We start from the raw sequence: 24,288 nt of genomic DNA, 5'->3' as shown, positions 1-24,288 counted from the left end.
TTTCCATCATCCTGAAATTGGTTTTGGTGTTTCTTGCTTGAATGGTTAGAAAGCAGTGTCCCTGTGAATATCTACCTCTCATAGAAACCACTGACTGTAATGTAAATTATGCACATTTGAAATTATTATAGTTCAAAAAGTATATACAATATCAAAACGTAGTATGCAAACAATCTAAGTTGGGTCAGTCTGCACATTTCAATGTTGGTTTGGAGTTGATGGCGGTTCAATTTTTATGATTTTTAACATTAAAGTTTATGGCCCCTTGATTGCCATTCAAATGCATTGTGGTTGATTTTAAATGTTGATGTAGTTAAATTATATATGGTAATTTCCATGTGAAAGGACTCGAGCACCAACATGTGAAGTTCATAGGAGCATATCAAATTGGGTGTCAAATGAAAGCTAAGAGTCTATGTTTTTGGGAAATGAAGGCATTTCTATCTTAAAAATTAGGCATACGTAATGGCCTTGATTTCTGGTCAAACAGATGGAAAAGGGGTTTTAGAAAATATCTACCAGAAAAGGTCTTAAAAAGGTATTAGAAATACATCAAAACACAGTAATGTTGAAGTAAAGACCCCTGACAACTAATATCAACACATTTAGCTTGAGAAATGATTTGCCTTTAAGTTTAAGAAACATTGCTTTGTGCCTTGTAATTCCGTTACCAAAACCCTACATATCTATAAGATTTTTTATTTTCTGTCCCTCATGAGTTCACGGAAATAACAAGTAAAGGTAGACCTACCAATTAGTAAATTGTGTTTTTACTGTTTGTTACCAAATCGGTCAGTACACAGATGTCGTTTTTTGGGCCGGTCCAGAACGGCATTGATTTTAATTACCACAAACGTAGATTTTTGGTCCGGTCCATACAGGCCTTGATTTGGCCCAAGCATAGACATCCATGATCGGTGACCTGTTAATTGAAATGCATTTCAGGTGACTACCTCATGATGCTGGTTGAGAGAATGCCAATAGTGTGCAAAGCTGTCATCAAGGCCCAGGGTGCATACTTTGTTAAACAAATCCAAATATATTTCAGATTCTTCACTTTTTTGGTTTCGACATGATTCCATGTGTTATTATTTGTAGAAATAATAAAAATAAAGAAAAACCTTTGAATGAGTAGGTGTGTCCAAACTCTTGACTGGTACTGTATATATACAATCAACAAGATAAAAGCTAGACAATCAGGCCCTCATTGATTTTTTAAATAATATTTGAGCATAAGAAAACAGCATTAGCCATGTCAAAATACTTAGAATTGTAGGAAATTAGCTTAAAGACTGCAATCCAGACCAACCAAGACCAACCAAATGTGGTATTGTTTGGGGCATAGCTCATTAGAATAATAGCCAGTGTGTAGAATAATACCCATATGATATTGCATATTTCTACCTTTGTGTTCCTATTCAGGATACATCATTATGCATGTCTGTGTAGTACAGATCAGGGACCCATGATGTAATTCTGTTACCGGGTGTAAATCCACTTCTTACTGGAGTTCAATAATCTAAATATTTTTTTGAAACTCAAGGTGTCATGTTATAGCTGACACCCCATTTTTTCTGCAAACATCTTTGAATCTTAATTCAGAACAGATATTTATCATATTTATTTATCAAAAATAATTTCTCAAGCGCGCTAAGTCGGGGCTGTCTGCACATTTTAAAGTTGGTTTCATGTTAATAGCTTAAGCGGTTTAAGCGTTAGAGCTAACCGAAGAAATCAAATAGGAGTACGAGTTTTAGAGAGGTCTTGCTTTCAGCAAGCACACCTAATGAGTGTTTTTGTAAGACAATGAAAGCAGTCTGTTAGGTCAGATACAGCCTAACCTAACATAGCAGGCGTAAAAGAAACGCCTGAAAAAAGATCCCCTGCATACTGGTCTTGACGAGAAGAAAAAAAACAGAGAGCCTGGTCCATAGTGGAGGCAATAGAGTATTAATGTAGATCCTAGATCTGTTGCTATATAGGCTGCTTCTACTCCGTGCCCCACAGTAGTGCTGAGAGCCAGTCCAGCAGGTGAGTTGAGTCCTGTAGTAGGTCCTGTAGAACTAAGGTCAGTTTACACTGGGAGAGGACCACAGCTAGCATCCCAGCTCCCGTGGACAGCGTGATCAGCAAGGGGGACAGAAGGACCAAGGGCCTGGGGGGTTCTGGCTCCAGTCTGGAATAGAATGAATACATACAAAATAGGAGATGATATTCTATTGATTCCCAAGGGGAAATGAATCTGCCTGTCTACCCTTTGGGCTACCTACCTGGTTCTGAAGGGCTGGGCTACGCGCTCCCACTGAGTGAGGATGGCCTGTCGGGCCCCGTCCCACTTTCCCGGCCCTCTTAGGCGGTACTGGTAAGGTGTGCAGGGCCCTAGCAGTACACGCAGCCCCACACTAGGCTCCCTCAGCAGCAGCCCTAGGATGTTGGGACGAACCCCCACCTGCTCAGCCAGGGAGTCCAGGTATGGTATATAATCCACATGGAGAGCTGCCTGTCTGGGACACAGGCAACTGAGAGAGAGTGAAGGGGAGATGATGGAGAAGAGGGAGAAAGAGAGAAAAATTGGGAGAAGTTGTTTGTGACCTCTAGGCCTTAATTTCACTTTGAACAGCCTAGGCCCTAGATTTGGGAACTGACAAGTCTGCAGTTCACAGGCAAGGTAATCACTCATGACAAAGCAAGGCAAATGGCCACTGGTATTGAGGCAGCTCTTCTTCATGTTGTTTACCTCTTCATGTTCCTCTTCGTCTCCGTCTCGATTTTGGACAGCATCGTTTTCCGTGGTGGGAGCTGGGTCAACCCTTCAACAAACAATCATATAGAATTCTAACTTCGCTGTGTTTGCCAGGTATGTATGTGTTTGCCAGGAATGTATATTGAGACAGGTTTGTGTCATTCCAATGTGTGTGTGTGTGTTTAAACCTAATCTCTTGTGGACAGACTATGTAAGATAAATTATATTGTAGTTTGTGAGATTTTAGGGTTTGGGTTGCCAAGATTAGTTTAGACCAGGTGTGTGTGTACCTGCGATGACCCTCGTGACCCAGCGGGCCTGCATCTCCACTGCAGGAAAGATGGGTCCTTTAGTCTGGAACAGACCCATGATGGCCAGCGTGGGGCGCTCAAGAGCTGGAGGGAACACCCGTCTCGAATAAAAGAAAACAACCCCATTAACCTAAAGCAACGTCAAGTTAATTATTCAGTATGACACCATTTCACCTCTGGCATCTATTAAGTGTTGATCTCCCTTCTGTATCTTAAAGGGGCAAATCCTAACATCCACTTAGGGATGGTTAGAAATGTACTGGGAGGGGAGGAAGGGGATAGGTAGGCTGGTCCAACTCAGTGTCATAAAAAAATGCACCCCCCTCCCCAACGTTAAAAAACATATTCATGTGACCCTCCCCTTGTACTGTAAAATAAATTGCACACCCTCCCCCCTCATGCTCATTAAGCTCAGCGCTAGTTCATACAGGGAACCCGGGTATAGGCTTCAGCGATGCATCAGCTGACATTGCACCAATCATATTCTACAAACACTTCCTACCTTAATATGGCGGTCAATTTAGCTGATCAGTTTTACTCACTCATTCTCTGCTACCTCTACTGCTGTTTGTTGATGGATAGTATACAGTTGCATTTTCTTGCACCCACTTACCACCCCAGCCTCCACCTGTTTGGTTCTGTTTCCTTCCTACCACCCCAGCCTCCACCTGTTTGGTTCTGTTTCCTTCCTGTCACCCCAGCCTCCACCCCAGCCTCCACCTGTTTGGTTCTGTTTCCTTCCTGCCACCCCAGCCTCCACCTGTTTGGTTCTGTTTCCTTCCTGTCACCCCAGCCTCCACCTGTTTGGTTCTGTTTCCTTCCTGTCACCCCAGCCTCCACCTGTTTGGTTCTGTTTCCTTCCTACCACCCCAGCCTCCACCTGTTTGGTTCTGTTTCCTTCCTGTCACCCAAGCCTCCACCTGTTTGGTTCTGTTTCCTTCCTACCACCCCAGCCTCCACCTGTTTGGTTCTGTTTCCTTCCTGCCACCCCAGCCTCCACCTGTTTGGTTCTGTTTCCTTCCTGCCACCCCAGCCTCCACCTGTTTGGTTCTGTTTCCTTCCTGTCACCCCAGCCTCCACCTGTTTGGTTCTGTTTCCTTCCTGTCACCCCAGCCTCCACCTGTTTGGTTCTGTTTCCTTCCTGTCACCCCAGTATCCACCTGTTTGGTTCTGTTTCCTTCCTGTCACCCAAGCCTCCACCTGTTTGGTTCTGTTTCCTTCCTACCACCCCAGCCTCCACCTGTTTGGTTCTGTTTCCTTCCTGTCACCCCAGCCTCCACCTGTTTGGTTCTGTTTCCTTCCTGTCACCCCAGCCTCCACCTGTTTGGTTCTGTTTCCTTCCTGTCACCCCAGCCTCCACCTGTTTGGTTCTGTTTCCTTCCTGTCACCCCAGCCTCCACCTGTTTGGTTCTGTTTCCTTCCTGTCACCCCAGCCTCCACCTGTTTGGTTCTGTTTCCTTCCTGTCACCCCAGCCTCCACCTGTTTGGATCTGTTTCCTTCCTGCCACCCCAGCCTCCACCTGTTTGGTTCTGTTTCCTTCCTGTCACCCCAGCCTCCACCTGTTTGGATCTGTTTCCTTCCTGCCACCCCAGCATCCACCTGTTTGGTTCTGTTTCCTTCCTGCCACCCCAGCCTCCACCTGTTTGGTTCTGTTTCCTTCCTGCAGGGAGATTGGTACAGCGTAGCTTACTCACTGCCTGAAATTATTATGCGCTATCCCGAAGGAGCAGAGCCTAACGCCAAGACTAACGTATTGCATGTTGTAATCTTTTTCTAATAAACGGTTAAACGAATATGTGGTGTTTCCTGTCTGAAATACAATTAACTCAAAATGAAGTTTACGACCACAAATAACAAACCCTGTGTTTATAAACGTGGATATCGACTTTGCCACTTCAGCATGCTTTTGTGGCCCAGTCGATGCCACGCAGGGCAACGGGCCAGAAGGTTGAGGGTTCCCGACCAACGTGGACGTGCAAACTCTCCCTGCCCTTTTCAGTACATTATAGTCAGAGCCGGCTGCAGACAATGATCAGCTAGGTAGAAATCAGATTTGCAACATTTTGATGCTATATTTATAATTATATAAAATATATGCAACGAAAATAATACTATGTCAATCTCTACAAACAGAAAATAGGCCTACATCCCTCCCTACCTTGCAGGCCTACCCAGTATCAAAGGCTTGGCTTAACAATCTCTGAATGTCATCACACTTTTTGGTGTTTTCTAACAGATGTCTCTTTCCATTGATCAAATGGCCGCTGCACAGTTTGGATGTTGGAATTATATTTTGGACGAACGTGTTCAGGTACAAGAGCCTTTTGAAGTAGCCTAATCAGATTTTTTTTAATTGTCACTGGTTGTGTTTATGACAGACATAAAAAGTAATACATTTTAAAAGTTAAATGACAAATATTTAGGCTATATTGAAGCGTTAGGTTTGGGGGGGGAAGGAATAGCCGCTCGGATCGGAGAGGAGGCAGAGCATGCTTTCCTGAATAACTGGGCCTGCTGGGGACACGTAGCCACATTATTATAGAACAACTTGGGAGAATGATGATCCACAACAGACAGCACATCTCAGGATCAGAACTTAAAATACAGCCAGACTGACTGGCTACTGTGCCTTTCTACACCTTATAAACTGTTGAGTAAATAAAAACAATCAGGGGGTGCTTATATAGTCCTGTTTCACTCTACACTGAGTGTACAAAACATTAGGAACACCTGCTCTTTCCATTACAGACTGACCAGGTGAATCCAGGTGAAAGGTATAATCCCTTATTGATGTCAGTTGTTAAATCCACTTCAATCAGTGTAGATGAAGGGAAGGAGACAGGTTTAAGAAGGATTGTTAAGCTTTGAGATAATTGAGACATGGATTGTGTATGTGTGCCATTCAAAGGGTGAATTGGCAAGACAAAAGATTTAAGTGCCTTTGAATGAGGTATGGTAGTAGGTGCCAGGTGCACCAGTTTGAGTGTGTCAAGAACTGCAAATCTGCTGGGGTTTTCACGCTCAACAGTTTCCAGTGTGTATCAAGAATGGTCCACCACCCAAACCGGTGCATATCACACTCCCCCTGAACCCCCATTGGAGTGTCCACAACTGATCCTGGCGTCTCCGCTTATATTGAAAATTGGTTCAGCTTGAAATTATTTTATGTGTGGTATGATGCTAGTTAGCCTATTGAAGATAAGAGGGGTATCCTACGAAGCAGGTTTGAAGAGGTGACTTTGGTCAACTCAGAGTTAACTCAGGATAACCGGTCATACGAAAGTGGCTCACATTTTAGGCAGGTCAATTTCTATGGCAACAAATCCTTCAGAATTAACCTGCTCCGGGGCAGGCTAACTCACGGCTAACTCCACTTACCCTGAATGAAATGACTAAGCCGCAAGTTGAGGACCAATGAAATCAGATTCCCTCCCTTTTGCAAAGGTTATCATCATCCCCTTCATTTGAAGAAGACGACTGATTAAATATTTTAATAATCACATTTTATTTTGTGTGCAATTTTTTTTAAATTGTAAAATATATCACATTACGCATTTAGTAAAGACAGAATGCCTTTTGAATTGTTACATTGTGTGAAGTTTTCGATAGGAGTATGAAGAAAATTGTGCTTGTGCATTGGTAAGCACACCAAAGACGGCATTAACGATAAGTAATAAAATAAAGAGGGCACTTCTAAAAGCATATTTCACACCATAGCCTGCTGAATTTGCAAGATAACTTTTCTTTCATTTTGGCACAAATGAAAATGTAGCACTGTCTCGCCCATGCACGTGCAGTTACAAGCTTGCTAGAGTTCAGTTAGAGGCAGGTGGACAAGCAATATCCACCGGTATAGTACGGATAAGCTGGTTAACTTTAGAAAACCCGGAGTAGATATAGCTTGCTTCGTAGGATACCCCTCTGTACAAACTATCCACCTATACAACTATTGTCACTTTGAATGGTGGCTAGAGGGCAGGATAGACAGACTGGTAGACTATATTGACCTGTGGTATAGTTAGCATGTGGAAAAGTGTAGTGTATATGGCAGGGCTATTCAACTATATTCTTACAGGGGCCAGATGAAAAAAGGTTAATTGCAGGGGGGCCGGACATTTTCCACATGCGATTATTGTTCAGAAGAACTGTATAAAAAAGAAATGCACACACACACCAATAAAGCAGTTCTTACAATTAAATGTTGCTAAAAGTAATTAGGAAGGAAGTGGAGGGCACTCATCCAGCAAGTCGAGGTGCAACCCCAAAAATTGTTGTAGCTTTAAGGAATGGGGTCATAATATTTTGTTGCTTAATCCGTTCAAACACTAGAGACAAATTAATATAAAGAAAAAATTATCAACATGCCACATAGGCACTAGAAACGGCTAAAAACGACTAAAAACCTCACTATAGACAACTACAATAGTGCTTGTCATTTTGGCACTGAAATCTGATTTTGGTGGGGATTCATTTGCAGATATTTTATTAAGGGTCAGAATTGATCAAAGGGCCAGTCTAAATTAATGAACGAGCCAATCCTGGCACGCAGGCCGCCAGTTGAATAGCCTGGGCATAAGGGAAGTACTAAATCACCTTGATATAGGGGAGGAGCATGCAAGCAGATGAGGACATTTGGCTAGGATGGAAGACATTATATAGTAAAATCTGCAGAAGGGTGAATGCATTACCCTCCCCCTGTGCCCGATAAAAAAACACACAACCCTCCCCTATGTTGGACCAACCCCCCCACCCCACTAAATTTAAAACGGTCCCTAAAGTCAAAATGTAACTTGCTCTATTGACATCAATACATGACTGAGTGAAAATTTGACTTAAGTGTAAGTAAAGATTTGACTACCTGTCCAAGCCAGTATTATAAAAGTACCTGTACAGGTTGAGATCCCACCCAGGTCCTGAACATAGTGACGGGGGCAGGAAGGAGAAGTTGCCATTGTATCCAGTACAGAAGACCACTGCATCGATGTCCTCCTCCGTGGTTCCATCCTGGAACAGCAGTCCGGACCCCTGGAACCCTCTCAGGTCTGGCTTCAGCACTACTGCCCCCTGCAGGATACGGCCTGGAAGGTCATCGTTGATCAGCGGCTTTTGCTCTAGCAGCCTGGGATGACAGAGATAGAAATGAGTGATCGTTTTTTTTTGGCTTCGTTTTTTATATTTTCAAATGTTGCCATAGTGCAAACTCTCAAATCCGATCTGATATTTGTCACACCAATGTTTCGGGCTGTAATAGGGTGCTGGTCACCTATGTTTCGGGCTGTAATAGGGTGCTGGTCACCTATGTTTCGGGCTGTAATAGGGTGCTGGTCACCTGTGTGTTGGCTGTAATAGGGTGCTGGTCACCTGTGTGTTGGCTGTAATAGGGTGCTGGTCACCTGTGTGTTGGCTGTAATAGGGTGCTGGTCACCTGTGTGTTGGCTGTAATAGGTGCTGGTCACCTGTGTGTTGGCTGTAGGCCGTAGAGGCGGTGGTCGTATCGGTGATTAAGGGTTCTCTCTGCAGCCCAGTTGACCAGCGCTCTGGGCAGCAGGGAGGTCAGCAGGACGGTGAGCCGTGAGATGGCCGTCATGTCCAGTGGGAGACCGCTACTGGACATACGAGCTAACACCCACGCCCCCTTACGGGTACTCAGGAAGGTCTGGGATGTAAGAGAGAAAGGGAAAAGGGAGAACAGAGAAGTAGAGAGACAGACATCAATGGCCAAACTCTCTTTACAGTATGAGAACCACTGGGTTTGAACCTGGGTCGCTTTTGTACCTCAAGAAAGTATTAGCTTAAATATGTCCTCCTGTGACAGGTGAGCCCCACCTTCTCTGCAGCCCGGCTGATCTCCACAGCGATGTCTCCTCCAGAGTTCCCAATCCCCACTACCACCACCCTCTTCCCCCGGAACGCATCAGCATCCTTATACACCCAGCTGTGTAGGCAGCGGCCAGGGAACGACTCATGGCCTGCATGGGAAAGAACACTCAGGTGGTTGAAGAGGTATTGTACCTGTTGGCTACACACATCCAAAACACTTCACATATGTAAACATAGGCCATAGAAAATAAAGAAAAAAAACCTTACACACAGTATTGCCGAGGACCTTATGGTCAAAACGTTGACACATCTATGGTGTATCAAAACTGTATATAGAGTATAGTGTATAGATAGTGTTTAGATGCTTTAAACTGACCTGGGAACTGGTCTAGCGGTGAGACAGGCTGTGTGTAGTGTCCTGAACACACCAGGACCCCGTCAAAGACGTGTCTCTGCTCCTGTCCCTCCCTGTTCTCTGTCACCACCTCCCACTGGCCTGAATGACTGAAGTCTGGCCTCTGTCTCACGGTCAGCACGCTGGTCTGAAACACACACAGTAACAGATCATAGAAAGTCGTGTAGAGGCTAAATGACTGGGAGAGGTCCATCAAGGGGAGGAGAAGAGAGAGGGGGAGAGAGAAAAGACGAAAGAGAGTGGTGACCTGGAAGGTGATGTGTCTGAGGAGGTCAAAGTGTTGAGCGTAAAGCCTGAAGTACTGCAGCAGCTGGGAGTGCAGCATGTAGTTGGGGTAGTCAGCTGGCATAGGGAAGTCACTGAAACACATCATCTCCTTGGAGGTGTTCACCACCAGAGAGCGGTAGATACTAGAGCGGCCCGGCTCAGGGGTTTCCTGTGGACACACAAATTACATTATTTTCTATTAAAAGGGCCTTTTCCCCCCGAATAGGGCTCTGAGTAAGGTGCCATTTCAGATGCACCCAGGAACACTGTTGGTGATGCAGTTACGAGGGGTCCATCTCTATAGTCCAAAGTGGGTTCCTTTCCTCATATCCTCACCTTGAACCTCCACAACCCCCCGATGTCATCACTGCTCTCGAAGCAGGTAGGCTCCAGACCCTCATCCAGACAGCTCTTGATGCTGGTCAGACCTGAGGGACCCGCCCCGATCACTGCCACACGTTGGGACATACTACCTGCGTGGCGGTCTGTCTTTCTGCAGAGGACTGGAGACACAATAGGAGGCTGATGTGACAGACGCTCTAATTCAGTTTCCACTGACTGAGCCTGTTGAGAAACCATTGCATCACCCCATAGATCCCTGTTATCTTTCCTCCGTCTGCAGTGACAGGTTAAACCAACAAATGTCCAACTCACTCTACCAACATAATCACCACTGAACATTTTTTGATAATTTCATAAACCTGAATAAGAATGCAAACTCATCAAAATCAGTTGACTCTCAACCAGCGACTGTACTCACCTGATCCATAGAATTTGCTCCCTCTCAGCTGGAGTAGTTCTGACTGGAACTGTGTCAAATGCAGGTAATTATTTGGTGCTCTGTGTCATTTCCCCAGGTTAGATGAATGTAGGCATTCTTGGAATTAGTTTATCTGTAGTCTGTAGTTAAACATTATTTTAGGTCAAACGTTCTGATTTTCCCTGAGCTGACATCCCTGTCCTGCACATACAGACTCTGACCAGCATATTAGCAGAGTAAAGTTCACAAATCGGGAAGTGAACCAAAAGCAGGGTAGGGGAGTGTCCTATAGGTTAACCCTTTACTTGGTTACATAAAACATGAGAGTTGTTACTAGCCCACAGAGCTTAATTTAATCTACCTGAGATTCATTAACATGAACTCATCTCACCATCCACAATGTTGCCTTTAACGTGTTTTGACAGAATCCCCTAGAAGGGGTGGACATGTAAGATAAAGTGCTGACAGCAGGGAGTTATCATTTATTTATTCATGTTTCTTTCCACACAGAAACATTGGGAAGATCTTTATGGGATTAAAAATGAGGTGAAGCAGCATAAAATACATGCTTCTTAGTTACTTTGGCAACTAAGAAAATATTTTCTAAACATCCCGCTTTGGCCAACGCCCTAGCAATTTGAGTTCTAGCCTCGCATTTGAGTGACAGCTAGCAAGAGGCCACCCCAGCGTATCCAAAAAGGTTGCAGGGCGGGCCCAACGGCTCAGTGTGTGTGTGAATGTATGTATGTATGTATGTATGTATAGTGAGAGAGAGAGATAGGTAGAGAGGTAGAGAGGTAGAGAGAGAGAGAGATGACATGGTGCACATATCTACAATTTTCGGGGACCACTTTTGGCTCGTGAGTACTACTTTCAGAACTACATGCTAAAAAGTATACAAAAGTAAAGGAGAATCTCTTTAAAGGTTTGTCTTTCTACTTAGTTCTCATGTACAAATATCATACACACTGTCCATTTACATTACATTCTTTGATAGTCTTGACTCCAATATAAACTTCTCAGCAAAGGAATGACAGAATACTGTTTGTAGATCATGTAGTACAGGAGAGGAAGGGGGTGGTGTCCGGGGGGTATTGAGACTCTCTGTGGGTTGTTGAGGAGAGGAGGAAGTGGAGGAGGGGTGTAGGTGTACGGGTGAGAGGAGGGTGGTGTTAAAGCTTTCTGGGTGGTGATGGTGAAGAGGGGGTGTAGGTTGAGCTAATAGGGTTAAAGTGAGAGGAGGGTGGAGTTCAGGCTGTCCTCGGGTGAGGTTGGAGGTAAGGTAGATGAGGGAGAAGGGGGGATAGAGGTTAAGGTAATAGGGTGAGAGTAGGCTTGGGTGGTATACCACAGCCAGGGACTGGTTTTTCAATACCATTTGAAACTATTTCTTACATGTTTTTCAATCAATTTTAATATTTGTAGATACTTAAGTAAATACCTGCAGTCAACTTGTGTAATATGTTAGAAGATAAAGCAGATCCCATTCTTCATTTCACCTGTCACATTATTTTATATCATGAAACTTACCTTGAACCATTTGTTTGTTTGTAAATAGCCCAACTGGAGAAAATGGGTGCAGGTGAGTCAAGCTGTGTATTGACAGGGGTCGCATCCTCTGGTCTGCTCCCCTTCTCCAAGCAGAGATGGTAGGCCAGTTGCCCTAGCGACTCCAGACTCCACAAGGACACAGCGTGTACACATGCTGCTCCAGAGCCAGTGCTGTTCTTCCTTCAGACAAGCATGGGTCAAAACTTTGTTTATTTGCACAATGTCTCTCATTCACATTTGCTTGTAAATGTCCAAACTCACCAAAAATGACATTCGGTAGCGCCTACCTATATATGTATAACTTTATGAGCTGGATTGCCTGTCTTTGCAATTTGTTTATTTTCTTTTGCGCTTGTTAGCATATTTAGCTAGCAGCCTCCACAGAAATTCCCTATTACTTTTGAGAATGAGAGGAGATGAGGTAGCAGGGGGATGGTGAGAGGAGATGAGGTAGCAGGGGGATGGTGAGAGGAGATGAGGTAGCAGGGTGATGGTGAGAGGAGATGAGGTAGCAGGGTGATGGTGAGAGGAGATGAGGTAGCAGGGTGATGGTGAGAGGAGATGAGGTAGCAGGGTGATGGTGAGAGGAGATGAGGTAGCAGGGTGATGGTGAGAGGAGATGAGGTAGCAGGGTGATGGTGAGAGGAGATGAGGTAGCAGGGTGATGGTGAGAGGAGATGAGGTAGCAGGGTGATGGTGAGAGGAGATGAGGTAGCAGGGTGATGGTGAGAGGAGATGAGGTAGCAGGGTGATGGTGAGAGGAGATGAGGTAGCAGGGTGATGGTGAGAGGAGATGAGGTAGCAGGGTGATGGTGAGAGGAGATGAGGTAGCAGGGTGATGGTGAGAGGAGATGAGGTAGCAGGGTGATGGTGAGAGGAGATGAGGTAGCAGGGTGATGGTGAGAAGAGATGAGGTAGCAGGGTGATGGTGAGAAGAGATGAGGTAGCAGGGTGATGGTGAGAAGAGATGAGGTAGCAGGGTGATGGTGAGAAGAGGGAGGTGGAGGTAGTAGGGTGATGGTGAGAGGAGGGAGGTGGAGGTAGTAGGGTGATGGTGAGAGGAGGGAGGTTGAGGTAGTAGGGTGATGGTGGGAAGGAGGTGGTGGCGGTAGTAGGGTGATGGTGGGAAGGAGGTGGTGGCGGTAGTAAGGGGATGGTGAGAGGAGGTGGAGGTAGTAGGGTGAGAGGAGGAGGGGGGAGGTGTTCAGGAGTTCTGAAGGGTATGTTTGGAGAGGAGGGAGGTGAGGGAGATGGGTTGGTTGGTTGAGGAAGCGGTAGTATGAGGCTCCTTCTCCCACCATGGCTGTGAGGCTGAGCTTCAGCAGACGCCCTGACACATAACAGCCATGTCTTTCCTTCACCTAGGACAGGCATGGACAAACATAGCATAGTATAAGAACCTTTTCAATATCAATAGAAAATTATATCTGCTTAGTATGATTATATCTTAAATACACAGAAATATACACTACCGTTTAAAAGTCTGGGGTCACTTAGAAATGTCCTTGTTTTTGAAAGAAAAGCAATTTTTTTGTCCATTAAAATAACGTCAAATTGATCAGAAATACAGTGTAGACATTGTTAATGTTGTAAATGACTATTGTAGCTGGAAGCGGCTGATTTTTAATGGAATATCTACATAGGTGAAGAGGCCCATTATCAGCAACCATCACTCCTGTGTTCCAATGGCACGTTGTGTTAGCTAATCCAAGTTTATCATTTTAAAAGGCTAATTGATCATTAGAAAACCCTTTTGCAATTATGTTAGCACAGCTGAAAACTGTTGTTCTGATTAAAGAAGCAATAAAACTGGCCGCCTTTAGACTAGTTGAGTATCTGGAGCATCAGCATTTGTAGGTTCGATTACAGGCTCAAAATGGCCAGAAACAAAGAACTTTCTTCTGAAACTCGTCAGCCTATTCTTGTCCTGAGAAATTAAGGCTATTCCATGCAAGAAATTGCCAAGCAACTGAAGATCTCGTACAACGCTGTGTACTACTCCCTTCACAGAACAGCGCAAACTGGCTCTAACCAGAATAGAAAGAGGAGTGGGAGGCCCCGGTGCACAACTGAGCAAGAGGACAAGTACATTAGAGTGTCTCGTTTGAGAAACAGACGCTTCACACGTCCTCAACTGGCAGCTTCATTATATAGTACCCCCGCAAAACACCAGTCTCAACGTCAACAGTGAAGAGGCGACTCCGGGATTCTGGCCTTCTAGGCAGAGTTGCAAAGAAAAAGCCATATCTCTGTCCAGTGTCTGTGTTATTTTGCCCATCTTAATATTTTCTGTTTATTGGCCAGTCTGAGATATGGCTTTTTACTTTGCAACTCTGCCTAGAAGGCCAGCATCCCGGAGTCGCCTCTTCACTGTTGACGTTGAGACTGGTGTTTTGCGGGTACTATTTAATGAAGCTGCCAGTTGAGGACTTGTGAGGCGTCTGTTACACATATATATGCTGTATTTATAAAAAATATTTGCAATGCAATCATTCTGGAGTATACCTCCAAAACCCATAGAATAAACAGTCACATTTGCTACCATATACAGTCAACCCATTATAATATAAAGCGTAAGATGAACACAAAATGTACATACATTGACATTACACTTCATTAATTTGACATCACAGATGAAAGATTACACAATAACACAACAGATTAAAGTTATAATTCAGTGTATCAAGCTGGTGAGATCTTGTGAAGTAGCGTTTGTGTCTGCAGACTTTGTCTTTGAATGTACAGAGGCGGAGATGCCCAGACTAGTGGGCACAGTTCCAAACTGACTCCTAGCTCCAACCCCTGGGCCCATGGGGCTCTGATCAAAAGTAGTGCATTATGTAGGGAATATGGTGGCATTTGGGACACACATTTAGCCTATACTGTAGATCTGAAAAGTCTAAACTTTCCCTCTGATAGGGTGGAATGTCAACCATATTGCTTTGATTGGGCATAACATTTTCAGACATTCCCTGGTGAGTAGATAGATAACACAATAAAAACAGAAGAACAACAATGTGTTCTTCCTTATTGCGATGAGAACCATGATTGCTTTTGGCTGGGTACAGGAAGCAGTTTCTGGGGAAGCCATGCCATTGGTCAAATCGTACCAATTCAAGAACCACTGACTGTTAGCTCTAGTCTCTACTACTGGATTATTGCAGAAGAAATACAGTATGTATGAAATAGATCAGAGAGAGTTACTCAATGGATTATTTACAACAGTCAGAGAAATAGAGCTGCTACTGATGTAGACCATCCCTCAGAACAGTACGTGAAGACTAATCAAGATCAGCTGGTCATGTGTAGCTACACTCACTGCATGGCAGCATATGACCAAATCCTCCTCAGCTAAAGACTTCAACAAATGCATGTTTGGTTTGGAGTCATACTTGAGCCTGGATGCTACATAAGACTAGATGAGTGAGGGGAGGTAGAGTTCCAGGGGAGAGAGGGGCGGGTGAGTCCGGGGGAGTAGAGGGAGGAGGTAGTGGTTCACGAAAGATGAAAGATCAACAGTGAATCGCAACTGAAGAACGGAGAAGAGGTAATTGAGTCTGACTCTTCTGTGAGCACAGAGAGGGGAAAAGACAGTAAAGAGAGAGAGAGAGAGAGAATGAGAGAAGAGAGAGAGCGAGAAAAAATATTAAATAGAGTGAGGATGAAAGAGGGTGAAAGAGAGAGACATGGCTAAGAAGCTGCTCCTCCATATTTAATCAGAGCGGAGGTGTTCGAGTGGTTGGTCTCAACACACACCTCTTCCCGGTTTCTCTCAGCTACAGCATAATCCACTCATCTGAGAGGAGATGAGAGGAGGACAGGAGAGAGAGAGAGATAGGGCTGTTGGTTTCAGAGTTGAAGAGAGAGGAGAGGAGGACTATTATTCATCCGAGTCAACAATAGAATGTTGATTAGAGTCTGTGCGGGATATTTACAATGTGCCATCAACAACAGCCAAATGACAACACCAGCTATGGCATAAAATGGCTGCTGTCTGTGTAAACACACAGAAACACTTTGTAAACACCCAGGACAGAGGAGAACTCTTTGTCTGGCTCACATGCACATTGCACCAGAGAATGTACATTCATAGAGTGGAGGCCATGGTGCAGGTGCACCAGAAGTCAGAGCAGAGAGCAGTTTAGCAGTAGGGCAGTTAAGGACAGGGTGCAAAGTACTTCGCCACTAGATCCACCCCACACCCAATTTTTGGTCATGGCACACAGCATGATTACACCATTACTACAGCTGGCGTCACTCAGTAAAAGGTCTGTGTGTGTCAGTTACACCTGTAAACAAAACAGTACAGAAGAAAACAGCAAACCGTCTTTGACATTCACTGTGTTCTCTTTCTGAAAGGTAAAAAAGTCTATTCTACTTCAATCTCTGGCCAAGAACTATAAAACCTGCCGCTCTCCTGTCTTCCCTCCAACCTGTTCAACCTGTTCAACCTGTTCAACCCTGGCTGTTGCACAACTAATCAGACTGTTACCATAAAGCTTCAACTCTCTATGCTGATATGAAGAGGATCACTATCTAGCTCCAGGATCACATCTCAGAGCCATGGATAAGGAGAGATGACGTGGTCTGGTCAACCTAGCCAGAGGTTTAACACATTAAAAGGTCATGAATTAATCAACTACAGGTTTGATGTCAGCGTTGCTGTTAAGTTGTTGGGAAACCTAATCTGGAGTGAAAACCATGCCTCCTGTCTCTGGTTAACACAACATCATCAGGTAATTATTATTGAGCATGCAGCAATCTGTAGAAAACTGGATTATTTCTCAAGACCCGCAATAACCCATTCAGGGTAAGTATACTGAACAAGAATATAAATGCAACATGTAAAGTGTTGGTCCCATGTTTCACAAGCTGAAATAAAAGATCCCAAAAATGTTCCATACACACGAAAAGCTTATTTCTCTCAAATTTTGTGCACAAATTTGCTTACATCCCAATTAGTGGGGATTTCTCCTTTGCCAAGATAATCCATCCACCTGTCAGGTGTGGCATATCAAGAAGCTGATTAAACCTTGTGCTGGGGGAAATAAAATGGCCACTAAAATGTGCAGTTGTGTCACACAACACATTGCCACAGATGTCTCGAGGGAGCGTGCAATTGGCATGCTGATTGCAGGAATGTCCACCAGAGCCGTTGCCAGATAATTGAATGTTCATTTCTCTACCGTAAGCCACCTCCAACGTCATTTGAGAGAATTTGGCAGTACGTCCAACCGGCCTCACAACCGCAGACCATGTGGCCTGCCCAGGACCTCCACATTCAGCTTCTTCACCTGCGGAATCGTCTGAGACCAGCCACTGGACAGCTGATGAAACTGAGGAGTATTTATGTCTGTAATAAAGCACTTTCGTGGGGAAAAACGTATTCTGATTGGCTAGGCCTGGCTCCCCAGTGGGTGGGCCTGGCTCCCTTGTGTGTGGGCCTATGCCAGGGATCATCAACTAGATTCAGCCGGGGGTCAATTTATTTCCTGAAGCGAATGGTCGGCGGGCCGGAACACAATTACAAATAATTTGTAGACTGCAAATTGACCAAACAGATATGTTTGACTAAAACATAATCGTTTCAAAACTTGCTTACATTTGTATAAGATCACGTGTCTCTCTCTATTATGCGTGGGAATACTTGGGAACAAATTTCTTCAATTAAAATCACTTGGGGCTGATTTCCTTTTTATTTTACAGTCTTTTATATCCAAAAATGCAAATTCAACTTTTTTTTGTTCAGAAAACTTAGGGGGCCAAATAAAACCACCCGCGGATAAAATTTGTCCGCCTGCCGCCAGTTAAGGAACCCTGGCATATGCCCTCCAGGCCCACCCATGGCTGTGCCCTTGCCTAGTCATGTGAAATCCATAGATTAGGGCCTAATGGCTTCATTTCAATTGACTAACTTCCTTATATGAACTGTAACTCAGTAAAATTGTTGAAATTGTTGCGTTTATATTTTTGTTCAGTGTATATTTCACAGTGGGAAATAAAAAAGACATACCATTCAATTTTCAGCCTTACATACCGTAAAAGTTTAAAATAAGTCAATACAAAATGAATCCTCCATAAAATATGCTCTTTTCAGAACGACCCGCAGACACCATAATCAATTTAAGTTTTAATCTATAGCAGTCATTCTCCCCTCTAAAAGAACACGTCTCTCCCTCTCTCTCATATCACTGCAGAGCCCCAAACCTCCAAAGCTGGAAGAAGAACAGAAGACTGTATTGGGGGTAACACTACCCCCCCGGCTTATTACACCACATTAATATTCCACACACACTTTTTTTCCAACAGCGAAATACAGTAGAGTGGAAAGTGTTCCAGGTCTTTGCAGCAGTGCTGCGATGCAGTGTAGAGGAGCATCATGCTCCTACTGTAGGTGCTTCTGATTGCAGTTCCATGTGGATGGATGATTAGTGGGTGGCAGCCTTTGTTGTTGCCGTTGTTAGTCTTGAAATTATGAGTTACCACAGTGTCAGTATGGGGCAGGATCAGTCAATGTTTCAAACATACTGAGACAGGGTCTCCCACCAACCACACCCTCTTTAACCCTCCTCAATCTCCACTCCTCCTTCTCATCCTCACCCCTGGATGAGTCCCAGCAGCCCCTGCAGGCCCAGTGATGACACCCAGAGCATTTCCACCAGGTTGTACTGCCAGTAGCCCATTAGGAAGCCAAACAGCACGTCGGTCACGTTGTGTCTGCCCAGCAGCACCCGGCTCAGCCCCACCAGACAAGACCACAAGAACACCAGCACCCTGAGGGGTGCAGCCAGGACCAGGTGGGCCAGCAAGAAGCGGGCACACATGGCTGCGCGGGTGGCGTGCCCTGAGGGGAAGGAGAAGCGGTCCACGGAGAAGGTGGCGAACATGTCCATGCGGTTGTGGGACGGGCGGCGCCGACGGACGACAGCTTTCACGATGCCAACCAGGATCAGGTCTAGAATGAGAGCTGAGGGGAGGGAGGAGAGAGTTGGGAGAGAAGGGGTGGTGAGAAAGGGAGGTGAGGAGAGAGAGGATGCAGAGTGGGGAGGGAGATGAAAGAGAGATAGACAGTCAGCAAACAGTAGGCCTACACAGCACACAGTTGGAAAACAAACAAATGTATGCACACACACACTAATGAATACACAGACATCCAGCATTAGCAGCAAAACACATTGCACACACTAATAATATCCCATCATCTTTCTACCCAAATAAAAATAACTAGGACAACTATTTGTCCCCTGGGACAAGTGGATTGATTGAGTGTTATCTCTCTCCATCCTACAAACCGTAAAGGGATCATGAACAAGCTGTGGCTGATAATAAAGTCATCTTCATTCTAGCAGACATCATTGTGAGACACCATTAACCTCTACACCGGTTTGATCCTCACCTCTTCCCACACATCATGCTGTCTCACACACACATTCTCTCACATACACACACAAGCTCAGTGACAGCTTTGGCCTTTTGCCAGAGAGAGAGAGAGGGGAGAGAGGGGAGAGCTGCAGTCTTCATCTTAGAGGTGTCCTCCTCTGGGCTGTAAAGGAGCAGCTGTCTTTGGCTCCTGCAGCCCCTCTGGCTGCATCACATAGCAACAGACTACCACTGACTACCACTCATTCGGCACACACTACTACTGTACTGATCAGACCCAGTATACTGCAGGGTCGTTCCATGTCATTTCAGCACACCATGACACCCAGCATTTCAGATTGTTCTGAAATCGTTTCTGTAGTTAGAAACAGATAAGATTAGCATTCCTGAAACATTATTTTGTTGAAATATAATTTGATCATTTGAAATTAAGCTAATGGATTGGACCCAAATTGGCCATTTTAAATGATAGGATTCATATAGTACATAACATCCAATTTGGACCAAAACAATGAGTAAGACATGAGGATTCCAAAGAATTGGTCACAAGACACCCATGGACTCCCCATACCAATGCCAACAACAAGTATACAATATCAGTACTCTGTGTTCTCGGAGTATTGTTTCTTCATCCTACGTGACGCATTCTCACTGAATTGGATATTGTTTTCCGCTGTTCAGAGAAATGAGTTGTTAGGTTTATGTCCCATCCTACATCCTGATATTTAAAGCATCCCCCCAATGTTAAAAGGATAGTTCACCCAAATCACAAAAGGTACATCAGCAACCCATGCTTTGGTCTTGTTGTCCTAGACACTGTTTTAAATGCTAGTCCATGGTACCTATATTAGCATTTTCTTTGGATTTGTGCCAAAAATGCTAAAACGTTTGCATTGTAAACAGTGGCAACGTAAACAAAACCATGTGAAGCATGTCGTACCTTGTCCATAGACTGCTGACAGGTTAAGGAAACCAATATGTCATTTGAGTCAACTATCCCTTTAACATTGAAGATGTGGGATTTTCTTTTCTTTTATCCCTTAATAGCAGGAACAGTACTATCTAGTGGTCTGAACCTGGTAATATTAGGATGCATGAAGGAACATAAACCTGACAACTTGAATGACACATTTTTCTGAACAGGGGGGGAGAAACATCCCCAAGTTCACTGAAAATGCATTACAGAAACAATACTCCAAGCCGCAGCTCCACACTACTTGTCAAACATAGAAAACTGATACTGTATACTCGTTGGCATGGGGGGTCCGTAGGTGGCTTTTGACTATTTCCTTATGTTTTACTCATTGTTGGAATTTTTGGGAGTCCAAATTGCAATTAATTAGCTTAATTTCTCAGAGATCTAATTATATTTCAACAAAATAATGTTGCAGGAATGCTAATCTTATCTGTTTCTAATTACGGAAACGATTTCAGAACAATCTGAGATGGTAGGTGTCGAAATCCTCTTTCTTGTGCTTTTTGATGTGGAACAACCCTGCACACTGCAGAGGACCTCTGGCTGTCTCTCTGGCTGTCTCTCTGGCTGTCTCTCTGGCTGTGTTTATTTTTCTGTCTGTCTTTATCACTCCCCACCACTACAGGGGAGATTGTCTGTCTCTTCTAGAGTGGCTGACTGTTCATAGAGCTGGAAAACTCCAGATGACAACTCTCTGTCTACTCTCCCCTGTGTGTGTGTGTACGTGTATGTTTAGCATTAGCATTGTTAGTGTGTGTGCGTACACATTTACTCAGTGTGTGTGCACGCATCTGGGATCAGAAGAGTGTGTGTGTGTGTGTGTGTTTACTGAAGTCCCTGAGTCAGACATCTGAGTTCTAGGTGTCTGTGTGGCTTGGCAACCAGTGTCTGCACAACAATCTACTGTAGTACTCGGCTAGGCCCAACCCCAATAATCTCCTAAATATTGCCTCAAGAGGAGAGAAACAGTGGAGGAGAGGAACCGGTGGAGCCCAGGATGAACAGTGGGATGACAGTTACAGGTGATAAGGAGCTGGCAACAAAGGAAGGAAAGGAAAAACAGAAAGAAAGAAGACAAAATATTGTGGAGGGAAGGTTGAAATTGGTGTGTGTGTCAGCTGTAAGGCTGGACTGGGGTTGATGAGGGGACGGATGCATGCTAATTAGGATAAGGGATGTGCGGGCCAAATCCTTCCCTTCCCTAATCTCATCTCATTAGACTTCTCTGTACTGATATTCATCTGAAAGCACAAGATGGGTGAAAAACAGCAGGGTGGATGCATACCAAGGATGTGCATGCATCTACCGGTTCTAACATTATTGCAGAAAGAGGAGAGGAAGAGGAAACCATTTCGGAATATTTCTGTATACTACCCACAGATCTAATAAAAACACCAACATAGACATTCATTATTTAGAGGTTGAGTATCGCGTCCTCCTGGCCGGGTGAGTGTGTGTCTGAGTCAGTGTGTGTGTGTGTGTGTGTGTGTGTGTGTGTGAGCAGTAAAAATGGCTGGGGATGGGGATTCATGACAATAAGAACAGGAGGTGGCATTCTATGGAGGCGACATAATAGGAGCTTTCCGGCTATGTATGGGAGGCTTCCTGTTAGTATGAGGCTATTATGAATAATACAATTAATATGATATCATATTTACCCATGAAGAGGTTTAGCATAACCTCCTGTCCTGCTGCACTGTCAGCCTTGTACAGGCCGTAGGCTGTCCCGACCAGCCATGGTATTCCATGTCCAGAAATCTCTATAAGTTTCATCAATGGTCTAATGCTGCCCCAGGAGGAATCTTCACAGGCACACACCCCCAGCCGCTTGGAAAGCCACAGGTCTATGGCGAGGAGGGAGCTGAGGGCTATCCCGATAAATGAAGGGTTGAGCCGCATACAATCCTCTTCGGGCATGCCTGTGTTGGAGGAGGTGGAGGACCCGGAGCCCCTTCGCCGGGTAGGGCTCTCAGATGCCCGCAGTCTGGCTGCAGCGGTTGGGTCGGAGCCCTGCCGTTGGAGAAGAGTGGGTGGAGGGGTTCGGTTCAGCGACATGAACTCGTAGCGTCCGTTGCCGTTGGTGCTGCCACTGAGACCTGAGCTTCCACCTGCGCTGCGATTTGCACTGTTTTTGGTTTTAGGAGAAGGCATTTTGTTCCGTTTCTGGTTATTAAAATCAGGTGTTAATAAATCGAAGGGGACGTTTATCAATTGTGAAAATAAAGGTTTTTGTGCCGCTCAACTCATCGAGTTACAGGTGACAATTTCTCTAACGTCCGCTAACAGTTTCCTGAATTGCCATCTTTGTTTTCTTCATCATCTTCTTCTTCTTCTTCTTCTTTTTCTTTTTCTTCTTCTTCTTCTTTTTCTTTTTCTATGGTATTTTGGCGATCGCACAATTTAAGATACATCCTGCCACCTACTGTGCGGGATGGAAACAGGACTCCAAAAATGAATAAAATATATATATATATATAAATATATTACCAAACTACCAATAAAAAAACATCAAGCCGACTTCTAGGTTAGACTACTGCAATGCTCTACTTTCCGGCTACCTGGATAAAGCACTAAATAAACTTCAGTTAGTGCTAAACACGGCTGCTAGAATCTTGACTAGAACCCCAAAAAATTATCATATTACCCCTCTCTACTCTGGCTTCCTGTTAAGACAAGGGCTGATTTCAAGGTTTTAACTGCTAACCTAAAAAGCATTACATGGTCTGGCATAGTCTGGCCCAGGAGTGTGAAGGTGAACGGAAAGGCACTGGAGCAACGAACCGCCTTTGCTGTCTTTGCCTGGCTGGTTCCCCTCTCTCCACTGGGATTCTCTGCCTCTAAACCTATTACAGGGGCTGAGTCACTGGCTTACTGGTGCTCTTCCATGCCGTCCCTAAGAGGGGTGCGTCACTTGAGTGGGTTGAGTCACTGACGTGATCTTCCTGTCTGGGTTGGCGCCCCCCCTCGGGTTGTGCCGTGGCGGAGATCTTTGTGGGCTATACTCGGCCTTGTCTGAGGATGGTAAGTTGGTGGTTGAAGATATCCCTCTAGTGGTGTGGGGGCTGTGCTTTGGCAAAGTGGGTGGGGTTATATCCTGCCTGTTTGGCCCTGTCCGGGGGTATCGTCGGATGGGGCCACAGTGTCTCCCGACCCCTCCTGTCTCAGCCTCCAGTATTTATGCTGCAGTAGTTTATGTGTCGGTGAGATGAGATGCAGAGAGACCTGGCACTCAACACATCCACTCAACACATCCACAATGAGGTGATTACTAATAGTACAGTACAGCAGAAATGTCCAGTAATAGCAACACCCTTTTCATTCCATGTGTCACTGCTGAACTCTGCCTATTTCTACAGATGGACAGGAGGTGCTTTTGCCAGACGGCAGCCTCAGTCATTTGATGGGGAGACCATAATTGGGTAGGTTTTATCTGACCTGTTGTGCCTGTTTGTGTGTCAGATATTACCAATCCTAACTGCCATTGGTAATCGAACAGTGACTATGTGTTCACAGAAACATGCAAGGAGCAAACCTTGTGTATTCTGCACCAGGATCAGGGAACATGGGGAAGGTAGCCCTACTACCACTAGACAAAATGCCAATAGGCACAGTATCTGTATCGGCTAGGCATAACAATGAAAGATGAAAGGTGCACATTGTTATATTAGCAGATCACTGCTTCTATGGTATTATGTAAAGGGTTGTTGATTGCACATGGACTTATTACTACATTTGAAAGTTATCAAAACACTTTGTTTAGAATATATTTTTACTTATTAATGTAACTCATTGTGTATTTATTCCTTGTGTATTCTTTTTCTATCGTTTTTCTCTGCATTGTTGAAGGGCATTTCACTGTTAGTCTACACCTGTTGCTTACCAAGCATGTGACAAATAAAATTAGATTTTTTTTATTTGATCGACATAAATTCAGCAATTGCATTCTTATATTACTCTGTAGGTTACTGACCTATTCAAGGTTTCCTCTGACATCTCACCATACATCTGCCTGTAGTTATTTAACTCAACCTGCAGGAGGTTTGTTTGTTGTGATTGAGTGGAGG

General features: G+C 44.6%; 2 protein-coding genes across 3 annotated transcripts; both read right to left on the bottom strand.

The window, feature by feature from the left end:
• Positions 1-1,071: 1,071 nt before the first annotated feature.
• On the bottom strand, positions 1,072-10,538 carry LOC120052554 (flavin-containing monooxygenase 5-like). 2 transcript variants are annotated; one of them, XM_038999533.1, is made up of 11 exons: positions 10,318-10,538; positions 9,894-10,121; positions 9,538-9,726; positions 9,252-9,417; positions 8,882-9,024; positions 8,512-8,711; positions 7,941-8,174; positions 3,034-3,155; positions 2,738-2,810; positions 2,271-2,519; positions 1,072-2,176 (listed from the first exon to the last, which is right to left on the bottom strand). In XM_038999533.1, the coding sequence occupies exons 1-11, from the start codon at positions 10,324-10,326 to the stop codon at positions 1,990-1,992; spliced, it is 1,800 nt and encodes a 599-aa protein (XP_038855461.1). In that variant the 5' UTR covers positions 10,327-10,538; the 3' UTR covers positions 1,072-1,989. The 2 variants fall into 2 exon arrangements, with proteins under 2 accessions (XP_038855461.1, XP_038855462.1); XM_038999534.1 differs by having other exon boundaries at positions 9,894-10,060.
• Positions 10,539-17,545: 7,007 nt separating this feature from the next.
• On the bottom strand, positions 17,546-22,571 carry LOC120051849 (phospholipid phosphatase 6-like). The gene is made up of 2 exons (XM_038998735.1): positions 21,883-22,571; positions 17,546-18,835 (listed from the first exon to the last, which is right to left on the bottom strand). The coding sequence occupies exons 1-2, from the start codon at positions 22,373-22,375 to the stop codon at positions 18,465-18,467; spliced, it is 864 nt and encodes a 287-aa protein (XP_038854663.1). The 5' UTR covers positions 22,376-22,571; the 3' UTR covers positions 17,546-18,464.
• Between the last annotated feature and the right edge of the window lie 1,717 nt (positions 22,572-24,288).

This window comes from Salvelinus namaycush, chromosome 8 (assembly GCF_016432855.1).
Source record: "Salvelinus namaycush isolate Seneca chromosome 8, SaNama_1.0, whole genome shotgun sequence".
NCBI classification, from domain to species: Eukaryota; Metazoa; Chordata; class Actinopteri; order Salmoniformes; family Salmonidae; genus Salvelinus; species Salvelinus namaycush.
This window is presented reverse-complemented; position numbering and strand designations above follow the sequence as displayed.